Source organism: Eurosta solidaginis, chromosome 5 (assembly GCF_040869045.1).
Source record: "Eurosta solidaginis isolate ZX-2024a chromosome 5, ASM4086904v1, whole genome shotgun sequence".
Classification (NCBI taxonomy): Eukaryota; Metazoa; Arthropoda; class Insecta; order Diptera; family Tephritidae; genus Eurosta; species Eurosta solidaginis.
In genome coordinates, this window is record NC_090323.1 from 204230946 (window position 1) to 204245202 (window position 14257).

Genomic DNA, 14257 nt, shown 5'->3' on the forward strand with positions numbered 1-14257 from the left:
CGTTGCCAGTGTTGTTTGAAATATTTTCCGTTGAGCCAAGTACGTTGCTCCTTTTTGTTAAGCTTTTCGTTTTAAGTATATATTTCGTTTGAGCAGAGGACGTTGCTCTATTTTGGTACATACATATGTACGCGTTGAGGAGAAACTTCGTTGTGTACGTTCGATATGTAGACATATATGTACGTATGTCTAAAATATTTTGTAGGCCCGCGCGAATCCTACTTCTGAACTATTAAAAACCGATTAAATAATAAAACGTCCTGAGTTATGTTTATGTAGTTTAATAAAATTAATTGAAGTTGACATTTATGTTTAAAGAAAGAATAGAAAATAGAAATTCATATGCCGATTGTCGTGAGCTTATGCACGCTCGCACGTCTGCACTCTTCGAATGTTAACACGTAACTGCCTGTCTTTGACACGATGGCGAAAAGCCGTTAACATGGATTTCTGTGAGATGCTTTTCCATAGTACAAATACGAACGAAAAATGGCATGAAGATGACACAACGCTGGAATTAGTGGGAAACCAAATTTGAAAAATGATGATGGCAAGTCGCTATAATATATTTACATCAATGATCCACACAGTCGGAAAATCAACAAAACAAAATGAATCAGATAAACTAAGGATCATCTGGATCCCGGGTCACATGACGTGGCGTGCAGTAAGGCATTCGCAGTTCGACGAACCACACAATTATGCTTTTGAACTTCGGTTATTCTCCAAACTGAAAAAGCAATTGATTTTTTGTCTTAAAAACTTTTACTAACATTTTCGGGTTACATACAAATTTATTTAAAACGTCAAAAGTGTTCGGAAAAATTTATATTTTTATTTTTTCGGAGCGGTAGCTGAGATACAATCAGAGCTGTGTAGTAATGATTACTTTAGGTAATCAATAACGGGCAACTCCCCATTACATGGATTTGAGGAAAGTAATCAATTCCTTTCCTCCACAACAAAGGAATTGATTACATTTCAATTCCTCAAAAAAATATCAAAAATAATTTCGTTTTTTTGAGGATCAAGTACAAAAATTTTTTTGTTTGTAATTGATCAAATATAATTTCTGCCCCAGTACTTTCGAAAGGAATTGCAAATGTAATTGAAAATTTTCCAATTACATTACAAGGAATGCCAAATGTAATTAATAATTTCCTATTCCTCAAAGGAATTGCAAAAGTAATTGAAAAATTCTTAGTGTAAAAAATATTTTTGCGATTCAAGCACTGTCTTCTATAACTGGAAATTCATTTCTCCTCTTCATACTATATGAGGACGAGTATGGTAAGATTGTGTCATTGTAGTTTAGATTTGCTGTTAAGCGGCCGGCCAATTGCTTTGTACTTGTATTTTTTGAGTATGCTAGTCTGATCTAATATTTCCTGGTACAAATAAAGATTTATTTTACCTTTCGCCCGACGTTTCGCTGAATATTGCAGCCTCTTCACTATTTTTATTTTCAAATAAAGAAAGAAATAAAATGTCACAATACATAGAAGTTAATATGAAAACATTAAATTACACATACAACAATATAGGACAAATGAACATACATATAAAGGTAAAAAATCGGTACCATCCTGCGTGGTAGTCTTGTCATTACTAATTGAGAGTGTGACCGAATGTTACTTTTAAGATCTCTGAATGACTGAAAATCGTTAGCGCAACACCATCGACGTGAACGTCCAATATTCCACGTCGCAAAACAGAGTGGCAGTGGATTTGGTCGGCTAGGTTCAGATAATTTGCAGTATATCTTTTTATACAAAGGGGAAATGGTGAACCTTCCATATGATGGAGTAGAGTACCGTGGTTGACTGTATCAAAAGCTTTTGACAGCGCTGGTAGTGCAATGTATTTTGCGGAAATCATGCTGATAGTGGCTAGACGAAGATTCGCAGTAAAATGACGGAGCAGGAAGGTTTCCAATGTCTTCGCTACTGGAGAACGGAGTGATACCGTTCGTTGTGACTCACCTTCTTTAACCGGTTTCCCGGAGTAAGTTCCTATACACAGACTAACTTGTATTTTTTTAATTACTTTCGCAATTCCTTTGAGGAATGGAATGGGAAATTCGAAAATACTTTTTCAATTCCTTGTAATTTAATTGGAAAATTTTCAATTACATTAGCAATTCCTTTCGAAAGTACTGGGGCAGAAATTACATTTGAACAAAGTATTTTTTTTTTTTCAATTACAAACAGAAAGTTTTTTGTACTCGAGCCTCAAAAAACGAATTTACTTTTGGTATTTTGTTTTAGGAATTGAAATGTAATCAATTCCTTTGCTGTGGAGGAAAGGAATTGATTACTTTTTCCAATTACTGAGGAATGTAAATGGTAATGTAATGGAATTGAACTGATTGATACTTTTTTTAATCTGATTTGACATTTCAACTTCTGACGCAGTTCGATTTTGACATCAGGCTATCGAATTACAAAAACAAAGTAGATGGAATTTGTATATTTGTTTGTATATATGTATGTCAGCCTGTTACAACCTTGAATTGTTCCGCCACGGATACGATGATCTTTAACCAATAACATAAATCAGATATGCCCTCAGAAGCTTCGTAGAGCATCGGAAACTTATTTCACGTTCGGCTACGTATAGTGAGAGCGCACCAACTGAGATTCACCAAAGGAAGCAATGCATCAGTTTTCGCTTGTACTTGAAGCCGTATACCCCTGAGCGTAAATTCTACGCTCAAATTTGTTTTACCATTCTTCTTAAATACACATACCATTACACCAAATGTTGCGTCTATATTCAAAGCTCTGTTGGCTTTGTGCACCAATGATATAAAGATATTATGCTTTAAACATTTGTCGAAGTAGAACGTTTTCGAACGTTGGCCGATATAGAGCGATTTTCCATTCAGCCGAAGATGTACTTAGTTAAGAGCTATGCGTATATAATGAGCCACATAGTTAAATACGTGCAATATACAAATGTGTGCGTGTATATGTATGTATATAAATATATATACTTAACGATATACATTTATATGAATAAATAATAAATTAAAATCAGTTAATTTATTGTATGCAACATTTTTATGCCTAAGGAATACATAAATCATAAAAAAAACTAAACACTTACAGCAATAAATCTGAGAAATATCTTAAAAAATCCCAAAATAAACGTATTTTTATTCAATTGGGTTTATACCAAGGCGAATCCATACCAGGTGGTGGCAAAGCGAATTCAACCAATTGAAAAATGAGAAAAATGTCAAGGCAAAGGAAAATTTTGATTGATTTCGATTAACTGACATATTGCAGTACAAGGCGATGTATGGAAAATTATCAAGAAGAAGCAATCAGCTGTTGGGATAACAACACCTGGTACTGAATTCGCCTTGGGTTTATACATAGAATGAAAGGCCAAAGAACGAAACTAGTCCCTCATTAAGGTATGGTCATAAATGGTGTTGATAGGCAATGATTTCATACAACAGCCGCACAAAGTTAGAGAGAAAATGTTTTCCGAAGATTTAAGTTCTTATCCGTGATGCCGACGTCGAAGGAGGTATAATGCTAAGCTGTATGATATGAGCATAGCGCAACGAATATAATCCCAAAAACCTCCGCTTGCAAGGTCATGTTATGCGAATGAACGAAGACGCTACGGCTCAGAAAGTACTTCTACCGTATTTGAAAACAGGCGAAGGGCAGACATCCCCTGGGTTTAGAAAGACATGCGGAGGAAGACTCGTTATCGCTTGATACTCACAGTTTATAGCATAAACAAATTTCAGCAATTTTTTTCATTTTTTAGTTTTTCGATAAACGGTGAAAGGAACCTGAAAACACTACCTGACACTGCATGCAAGATCATCGAACGATTTCTGTCCAATAAAGTTTGCGTAACTGAGATTTGTTAAAACGGACTTATCCCTCTAAAACTTCCAGTATTCTGGATCATGAGGTTCGCAGTTTAAAAGCCTTACCGCTAAAGCCGCTACATGGGTTAGTCGGTCTATCGATAACTACAGTAAATTTGTGTATATCTCTTTAACAAAAGAAAATGGCAAAGTTTTTGTTTTTGCCATATATAGGTAACTACTTCTAGATGAATACACAATTTGGTATAAAGTTCCATCATTAACACTTCAATACAAAAGTTGGAATTTATCGGTATACAAATTACCGAGCACCGAAATTGCCCAATATCCCTTTAACCAAGCAAGATTTTTTCAACTTTTTTTTTGCTGACTACTAACTGTTTTATGTGTATATCTCTTTAACCAAGCAAAGTTTCAAAATTTTGTTTGGTGCATTATGTAGCTACGTACCTGTAGATTGAGGCACACCTTCCTTCAAGGTTCTACGGTTAACGGTTAAGGCACTAAGTGCATTAATCGGTTTTTCGATTAATACTGTCCCTTGTGTATATCTCTTGAACCAAGCAAGTTTTTGTTTCTGCAATGTTTACGTACTTACTGTAGATTAATTCACACTTTGATGTAAAGTTCAAGCATTAACCCTTCAAGGCAAAAAGGGGAATTTATCGGTACACAAATGACCGAGCACCTAAATTGCGCTCTATCTCTTGAACCAAGCAATATTTTTCAAACTCTTGTTTTGCACCTACTTGTAGATTAAGACACAATTCAACTCAGGGCTTCATTTAGCTTGGTTCAAGAGATATACACTTAAGGGACAGTAGTAATCGAAAAACCGATTAATGCACTTAGCGCCTTAACCGTTAACGGTACAATCTTGATTGAAGTTGTGCCTCGATCTACAAGTAGGTAGCTATATAATGCAACAACATTTTTTTGGGAAATTTTGCCTGTTTCAAGAGATATACCCAATAATCGGTTTAGTCGTCAGTAGTTGTTGATAAACAAGATATCGCACGTAGCGCATGAACCGTTAATGATAGGACCCTGGATCAAATTGTGGATTAAACTGCAAGTACTGGGTTATATAACGCAAAACAAGATTTTAGAAAATATTGCTTGGTTTAAGAGATATAAGGAAAATGAGGAGCTGGGTCATTTGTGTACCGAAAAGTTCTCATTTTTGCCTCCAAGGGTTAATTACGGAACTTTATATCACATTGGTGATTAATTTACAAGCAGATGGCTATATAATACAAAAAAAAAGGTGAAAAAATCTTGCTTGGTTCAAAGGATATAGAGCAATTTCGGTACTCGGTAATTTGTGTACCGATCAATTCCAATTTTTGCATTGAAGGGTTAATGATGGAACTTAAATTCAAATGGCGGATTCATCTAGAAGTAGTTACCTGTATATTGCAAAAACAAAAACTGCGAATTTGCATGGTTCAAGAGATATACACAAAGTTGCTGTAGTTATCGAAAACCCGATTAATTCACTTAGCGCCTTAACCGTTGTGGGTTTGAACCTTGAGTGAAGTTGTACTTCAATCTACAAGTAGGTAGCTACATAATGTAACAAAAAATTTTTTTTTTAAAATTTGCTTAGTTAAAAAGATATACACAAAAATCAGTTAGTAGTCAGCACTGATTGATCAACCGATAAATCGCACACAGAAATTAAACCGTAAATGATAGAACATTGGATCAAATTGTGGATTAGTGTACATGTAGTTGACTATATAGAGAAAAACAAGAGCTACGAAAATCTTGCTCGGTTCAAGAGAATATAGGGCAATTTAGGTGCTGGGTCGTCTGTGTACCGCTAAGTGCTTCGTTTCGCCCTGATGGGTTAATGGTGGAGCTTTATATCCAACTGTGGATTGATCTACAAGTAGGAACCTACATATTGCTAAAACAAAAACACCTTAACTGTTAATGATGGAACCCTGAATGAAAGGCCGATGAACGAAAATAACGTATTAGGCCCTGTTGTTGCTGTAGCGATAAGGTTACTTCCCCAAGGCTTTGGGAGTGTTATCGATGTGATAGTCCTTTGCCGGATACAGATCCGGTACGCTCCGGTAACACAGCACCATTAAGGTGCTGGCCCGACCATCTCGGGCCACATTAAACCTTCAGGCCATCCCTCCCTCCCCAGCCCAAATTCCATGAGGAGCTTGGGGTCGCCAGAGCCTCGTCGGTTAGTGAAACGGGATTCGCCGCTTGAAGGTGAGGTTGACAATTGGATTGGAGAAGCTATCTATATATTGCGCTGCACAACCCCTTGAATCCCCGTATTAGGCCCTCATAATACTTGTCTTGACGTATGATCAGAAACATGAACGGTATCGCAAGACAATGGAATAATGACCCTTGCAGTGTGAAAAAGAAAATTTCTTCCCAAGATTCATGTTCCTACCCGTGATGTCGACGACGAGTGTCGAAGGGAGTATAACGACGAGCTGATGATATGCGCAAAGTACAACGAATAAAATCCCGAACACTTCGCTTGCTGGTTCATGTTATGCGAAGTTACGAAGACGCTACGGCTCGGAAAGTATCTCTATCGTCACCAGCATTGAAAGCAGATGAAGGGGAGACTTCCCCTGAACTGAAGAAGACAGGTGGAGGAGCACTCGTTATTGCTTGGTGCTCCCCGTTTTTAACACAAACGAGTTTCACCAGTTTTGACACATAAGGCTCCATTAAATTTTCTTTGTTATACCATAATCGAGCGTCCCGATGGATCTCTGTTGCGTTTGACTTGTCACAACTGTTAATCTTGTACCCATACAAAAACTAGCACTTTCATTCTTAAATGCATACGGAGAATATAGAAAAAAATATTTTATTAATTTTCTATTAAATCACACAGCGTTTAATATATTTATGTAGATAAATTATTATTAGAACATATAACTAAGGTGGTAAGCGCGGTATCCATATCGCAAGAAATGAAATATTCTATACAAAAAAAATTTTTCATGATATATTTAAGAAAAATTTAGCGCTCTGCTACTTCTTTTTTAAAATTTTTTTAGCAAAGGTGCACAGGTAGAGAGCCCTGCCACCAAATTACAACCTTCGCTAATGCCAAAACTCCATAGCAAAAAAATGTCTAAAACAGCAGCTGTGTGTTTTTTTTTACATGTATATACATATGCTCTTAATTTATATGAACTGCTAAGTGCATAACTTTATCTCCACTTATGTGTTTGTTGCGCGAAAATTTCAGTATGCATTATACTCAGTTCCAACTGAAATGTGTCTCTCTATTTTATCCTTACACTATTCTCCACTTCTATAACCGAAAGGTGTGTGTGTGTCCACGATACACCGCAACCTATTCAGCTATAGGTTATACACTATTACCAACAGCGGTGCGTGTCTCTGCTATCGAGGACCACCCCTTTTTGTAGCGAGTTATTGAACCACTGCCGCGAATCTTCAATAATTGCCGCTAGATGTGTATCCTAACATCTAAGTAATGATAAGCGTTTTTTTAACCGCAAATGTAGATGTATATACATGTAAAAAAAACCCGGCTAGTGTCAAGCATTGTGGATATATCAAGTATCATATCTTATCCGTCAACTGCCTGACAGGATGCTGAAGATGGCTACTTTTTTGACGTTTGGCAGCGTTTTGACAGGATGTTCAATATCGCGGCGCGTACGGACGGCTATCTTCAGCGGGCGATAGAAAGAGATACAGGATGAGACCACGATTATTATTTGAAAAATCAGGTGATCGGTTCTATTTGTAATTTTGACGTCTATGCCGAAGATATCACACTTGTCTTATCCACAATGGTATAAAATGCGCAGAAAAGTATGCAACGAAATTTTTCTCGGCCGTTTTCTTATGATGTGGCTACCACGCTATAAACAGCTTAGATAATATTTGTGAATGTAACAAAAATATTAATTCTAGTTAGCACTAATTAAAATTAAGCTAAAACTTATACAATAGATAGGTACATACATACGTAAATATTTAAGTAAGAGAAAAAAGGAGCAAGCTTGAGATCGCTGATCATTCCTCTCTACATACTCAATATCGTGGCGAATTTTAACATCACTAAGCTGTTAGTAAATAAAGGCACAACAACAATAAAGAAAGCTGCCACTCTTGTGTACATGAACATATGAATTTAATCCATTTACACGCGTACATAAAAGGCGACGAAGAATAACTCACGCACCCACATGTAGTCATCAGCCGGAGTTGGTTCTCACACATACACACGCATATAGCTGGTAACAAAGCAGAAGATTCTAGAAGGTGAAACGTATAGACCTTTGGCGAAATATGCGAACAAAGCAACGGAGAGTTTAAAAGCAGCACAAGCTGAGTAATGACTAATCAGTTTGATTTAAGCACGCTATCAGTTGCGAAGTGAAGTATAATTGTGAAGTATAATTGTGCTACTCCCAAAGGGAGTGATTTATTCAACAGTTTAGTGATTCGAACGTTAGCAGAAGGTTTTAAATAAGCGGAATTTCTCAAAATTCGTTACAATATCTTGGTGACCAGTCAGCTAAAAGGGCTTAGCAAAGTTGACATAAGTAGTCATAATCATATCGGTTATTTGTGCCTTAACCCAAAAAATGTGACAACTTCATAAAAAAGTAGGGAATGCAAAAATTACGAACAAATTCCACAAATAATAACGCTCATTTGGCAAGGAAGTGTGTACGTCATGTGTTGAATTAACGATTTTCAGCAGATCCGTGTAGCTTTTAACTACATTACCCGCTGCAAAGTCTTTAGGAGTGCCTCCACATGCGGGAATCCACAGAGTTGTTTTGATTGCCTTTTTTCTTGTACGAAGTTTGCTATGGACCATACGTCTTGAGAGACGGCGGCTTCTTTCATTGCGTTTATTTCAGGGTTTAAGGTTTAATAAGAGTTTAAGCGATTTGGTTGCGATAGATTGTCGAAGGGAAGTAACAGAGCTTCCGACCTTTCGAATGATTTATATCCATTTTTGGTTCAGAATATTTAGAATCGGATGTTAACGGAAATCAATCAGGAGAAAGGTTTAATGAAACCCTTTCCGGCAGCTGCTTGGGTTATGCCACACCCAGGCTGGGAGTAAAGACCCTATATGATTTAAAGATCTTAGCTCAGCATCCGTTATATCTCGACCGGTCGTTGATGGGACCATGGTAATCGTTTTTATACTAAGCTGAGCAGAGCTCACAGAGTATATTAATTTTGTTCGCATAACGCTAATCCGTAACGGCATAAACTACTCGAGATAGAGATATACTTCTATATATCAAAATGATCTGGGGGAAAAAAGAAATTCATTTAGCCATGTCCGTCCGTCCGTAAACACGATAACTTGAGTAAATTTTGAGGTATCTTAATGAAATTTGGTATGTAAGTTCCTGGGCACTCATCTCAGATCGCTATTTATGAAACGCGATGAAACTTGGTAGGTGGGTTGACCTTATTACGCAAAATAGAAAATTAAAAAAATGTTGGACAATGGGCGTGGCACCGCCCACTTTTAAAAGAAGATAATTTAAAAGTTTTGCAATCTGTAATTTGGCAGTCGTTGAAGATATAATAATGGAATTTGGCAGGAACGTTACTTCTATTACTATATGAGTGCTGAATAAAAATTGGCAAAATCGGGTGACGAACACGTCCACTTAAAACAAAAAAATTTTTTTTAAGTAAAATTTTAACAAAAAAGTGAACAGCTTTACATTATATAAGTAAATTATGTGAACATTCAACTCAAGTAATGATATGGTGCAACAAAACACAAAAATAAAAGAAAATTTCAAAATGGGCGTGGTTCCGCTCTTTTTCATTTAGTTTGTCTAGAATACTTTTAATGCCATAAGTCGAACAAAAATTACCAATCCTTGTGAAATTTGGTAAGGGCATATCTTCTATGACGATAACTGTTTTCTGTGAAAATGGGCGAAATCGGTTGAAGCCACGCCTAGTTTTTATAAACAATCGACCGTCTTCCTCTTGGCCGTTAATACGATAACTTGAGCAAAAATCGATATATCTTTACTAAACTTAGTTCACGTACTTTTCTGAACATACTTTATCTTGGTATTAAAAATGGGCGAAATCCGACTATGACCACGCCCACTTTTTCAATATCGAAAATTCCGAAAAATGGAAAAAATGCCATAATTCTATACCAAATACGAAAAAGGGATGAAACATGGTGATTGGATTGGTTTTTTGACGCAAAATATAACTTTGGAAAAAACTTTGTAAAATGGGTGTGGCACTTACCATATTAAGTAGAAGAAAATGAAAAAGTTCTGCAGGGCGAAATCAAAAACCCTTGGAATCATGGCAGGAACACTGTTTGTGGTTTTACATATATAAATATATAAATAAATTAAAATGTTCTGGTCACCCTGGTCCACATTTTGGTCGATATCTCGAAAACGCCTTCACATATACAACTAAGGGCCACTTCCTTTTAAAACCCCCATTAATACCTTTAATTTGATACCCATATCGTACAAACACATTCTAGAGTCACCCTTGGTCCACCTTTATGGCGATATCCCCAAATGGCGTCCACCTATAGAACTATGGCCCACTCCCTTTTAGAATACTCTTTAACACCTTTCATTTGATACCCATGTCATACAAACACATTCCAGGGTTACCCTAGGTTCATTTTCCTAAATTGTGATTTTCCCTTATTTTGTCTCCAAAGTTCTCAGCTGACTATGTAATGTTCGGTTACACCTGAACTTAGCCTTCCTTACTTGTTTTTTTTCATTAAGGAAGATTCCCAACTCGTTTCAAAATTTAGTTGCGATGTTCCACGGACCATTCTTAGGAGTGAGCTCGCTGTAACCCTTTCTCCCGTGGGTATAAGGACCTATTTAGCACGCGTCCATGCTTTCGAAATAGCGACGAAATTTCGCTTAACTTTCCTGACTTCTTTTTTGTTTGGCATAACATATTTCTGCATACTATTTATAATAAGTCTTAATTTTTGTTCCCTACTGTACTGATAAATATAGGTAAATTTCATATAAATAAAAATAATTAATAATACTAAGCGATAAACTAAAAGACGTACTTTCTAATAGTATTTATGATCTATAATTTCTAATTTAGGCTAATAGTTGTTGCTAGTAAATTCAACAACAACATTACGATCATATTACTCAGATCAATTGTTTTTGTCACGACTGCTCCACCATATAAAATATCCACAAAAGGTTTGGCACTTCTACCTTTTATTATATCATTGTCATTGCCATCTTCTTCCCAAGTGAGTTCAATGGAAGAAAAAACGGTGCGATCGTTAAGCGGCTGGAGCGGCCGGAAATTGTGAGTCATTGGTGTGTTATCATAGGTGTTGAGATGACGAAAACGATCCATCTAAACATTGAACATAGGAAGGGAGAGAGAGAGAGAGAGAGTAAAACGTTATTAAAAAGTTATATAAAAAACTAGGTGCTAGGGAATCCGAATGAAAGATTGTTAGTTAGAAGATTGAAGCACTGCCCAGTGGCTACGATAACCTACTCTCCCGATGTCTGTTTGCAAACGAGTCACCATGAAGAAAAGGCGCGACGGACGTTTTAAAATTTCGTTTCGGAGTCAAAGACGCTCTTCACAACTACAAATTCACCCATGTTTCCTTGTTTGTATCCCTTAGCCTTATCTTCTCACGTTTCCAACTCATCTATGATGACCTGCCCAATAATTCCTGAAATTTGGTACAATCCGGTTGTTCTAGGGTTTCAAAAAGTCTTGACTCTCATTGATTTATTTAGGGGTATGTTAAAGCTGATATCAACGATCCTTTAATTATATTTTGGTAGAGAGATAGGTAATTAATTGAGGATCGCACTACAACCATTGGTCTATTGTGCTCTCAGCTACTTCACAGCACCTCATCCAAACCGACATCTCTGATGAACCCTAGTAGTTTACGTGGTTTAAGGGATTTAATGTGAGAATGCTTTGGCCACGATGAGCCCATAAACTTAGCCCACCGTCTAGAGATTGCGTCACACTCCAGGAGGATATGGTCCGCCGTCTCCGCTGATCGATCACAAAATCGGCATGTGTTGTTCGATATTATGCCCAGCTTCTGCATGTGGCTATTCAGTCTACAGTGTCCTGTAAGAATAGCTGCTAGGATTCTTATGTTATCTTTCGAGAGGCCTATGAATGTCCTATATCGAGTTGTGCTGTAACCCCCTAACAGTAAGTTAGATTGTATCAGGCCTGTCATATTGTGCCAGTGTTCTTCCCTCTTTTCCCTCTCTTCTACTAATAGATGCCCCTTAATTTCCTGCGGGCCTACTAGCAGGAACGGCTCGGGACGAATGGGTCGTGTCGTTGCTGCCTCACTGGCCAGGTTGTCCGCCTGCACATTACTCTCTATTTTGGTATATTATGATCAGAGCTCAGAGTGATAGCAAGCACATTTCTTGGTGTTGGATCATATATAGTTCGTTTCGCTCCTGAATTCCCTCCTTTCTCTGTAGTCTGAGATACGGGTAGTACCTTCCATTCGGTGTCGGTATATTCGGATTATGACGCTGCAGAAGAAGCAAAGATTTCAAGATTCATACATTGGCCTTTAGTATCGTGGGGACCAGCGCTCTATCCAGTCAATCAAATCTTCCGGAGAAGAATGGGAATTCTCTTTAACAAGAGGTGCGGGAGCTGTAGGGTGGACGATTGTAAGGAGACAGCCACTCAACAAAATGGTTTGAGTAAACACGCAGTGTACGTTTTGCAATTGGTCCCAGCAGAATGTGCATCAAACTGGCGCCTAGAACGCTATTTGGGTCCGGCCTCTTCGGCAGGGTAGCACTGCAACCAATCAACCGACCCTGACTTTGAAGGTATGGAACAATTTTCTTTAGCCATATCAAGGTGGCAATATTGTTGCACCACTGCAGTTTCACCGCATTGTACCACCGCGCTCAACCGAAGGATGGAAACGGCTTACCCTGTTCGACCCGCTCCATTCTATGAGCTCACCTTCTATAAAACTGCACCTTTCGGCAGGTAATTGCTAAGGGGATTCTTACGACCAATTAATGCAACAGGCAGGGAGTAATTCAGCGCCCCTTTCATCCTCTCCGAGAAAGCCGTAATCTTAACGTTATCTCCATTGGTCATATCAATCTCTCCGTCCTCTTGCAGCTTTCTAGCATTGCTTTGTTCTCCATCTTTAGACGAACATGTCATGTCGATGCCGGTTGTCTGCCTCACGTTTCTTTGGTTGGGTTATTTACGCCTCATAAAGTAGGTCAATTGCCTCCGGCCGATCGCTGTCCCTTCATTCCGCTAAACCGGCTGCAACATCGAGGATTTCTAGCAGAAAATTATTTATAGCGGTTGGCCTTTTTCTATTCGGTCGGGTTGACTACAGCTCCTAAGTGCTGGACGATTCTAAATGCTGCCCGTTATTTTGAAAAGATTCTCTCTCATTCAATCTCTGACTTTTACTCATTACCACTGTTCGTTTGATTAAGTTCCACTGGTAAAGTCCTTTAATGTTGGTACGCAGATGAGGGGCGTCCACGACTTGGGATTTAATGTAGTCCACGTACAAGTTCTGCTCCAGAAGCGGATTCAATATTGAACTTTCATCAGGAGATTTTTATAGGTAAAATTACATTATCCCCGGCCGTAATTAGGCCTCAACACACGGGCTATGAACCGGCGAGCTAAGCGCACTTCAACCTTCCCAAAAGCTTCGATTTTATCTCTGAAAACGAAAGTTAATGTGTACCCTAATTTTGGCTTATTTTTTTTAGATACAAAGGGAAGACCAGCAAAACCTTTATCTTTTTCTTGTAGCGACAAGCCGATTCCCCTAAGATTTTTGGGAGTTTTATCGATGTTGATGGTCCTTTGCCGTAGTTTATTCGGCACGCTCCGGAAAAAGCCACTTAAAAATGAAAAATTAGCATGCCAAAAGTTGTAAGGGAGCTCATCCTAGTTAAAAATAACTCCAAACTATACTACACCATTGCATAATACTTCCTTCTACCGGTTTCCCTCCAACTGTCTCTGCTTTTTCTATGTAGCCATTCTGTTGCTTTCTCAACCCTCTTTTTTCTCTACTCTTTTTCGGTCTTCCCCTCCCCTTTCCCTGGAAAGAATCGGGACGGGGAAAAGCATACATCTACATATATTGTGTCCCAAAGCATATGGGAATAGATGGGACTGAAAAATCGGATGAACTAGGTAAAAAGGGCGCATCCCTTAAAGCTTGCTCCGTAGACGTCCCAATTTAATTAGGCGAGATTAAGTGAAGGAGAGAAGTGCACATGATCGACCAAGCGGGAAAGGCGTGGGTCCAAGCGCGGGGCTGTAAAGTATCGAAGATTATGTGTAGGTGCTATAACCTCTGACTAACAAAGTTGCTTA

At 38.0% G+C, this 14257-nt stretch overlaps 1 protein-coding gene across 2 annotated transcripts in view; it reads right to left on the reverse strand.

Annotated features, from left to right (window-relative positions):
• Positions 1-6685: 6685 nt before the first annotated feature.
• Positions 6686-14257, reverse strand: part of CAH2 (Carbonic anhydrase 2) — a 53954-nt gene continuing 46382 nt past the window's right edge. For both annotated transcript variants that reach the window (XM_067787651.1, XM_067787653.1), the window contains exon 6: positions 6686-11239. In XM_067787651.1, coding sequence (XP_067643752.1) covers positions 10964-11239 — 276 coding nt within the window. In that variant the 3' untranslated portion in view covers positions 6686-10963. The remainder of the gene's footprint in view (positions 11240-14257) is intronic.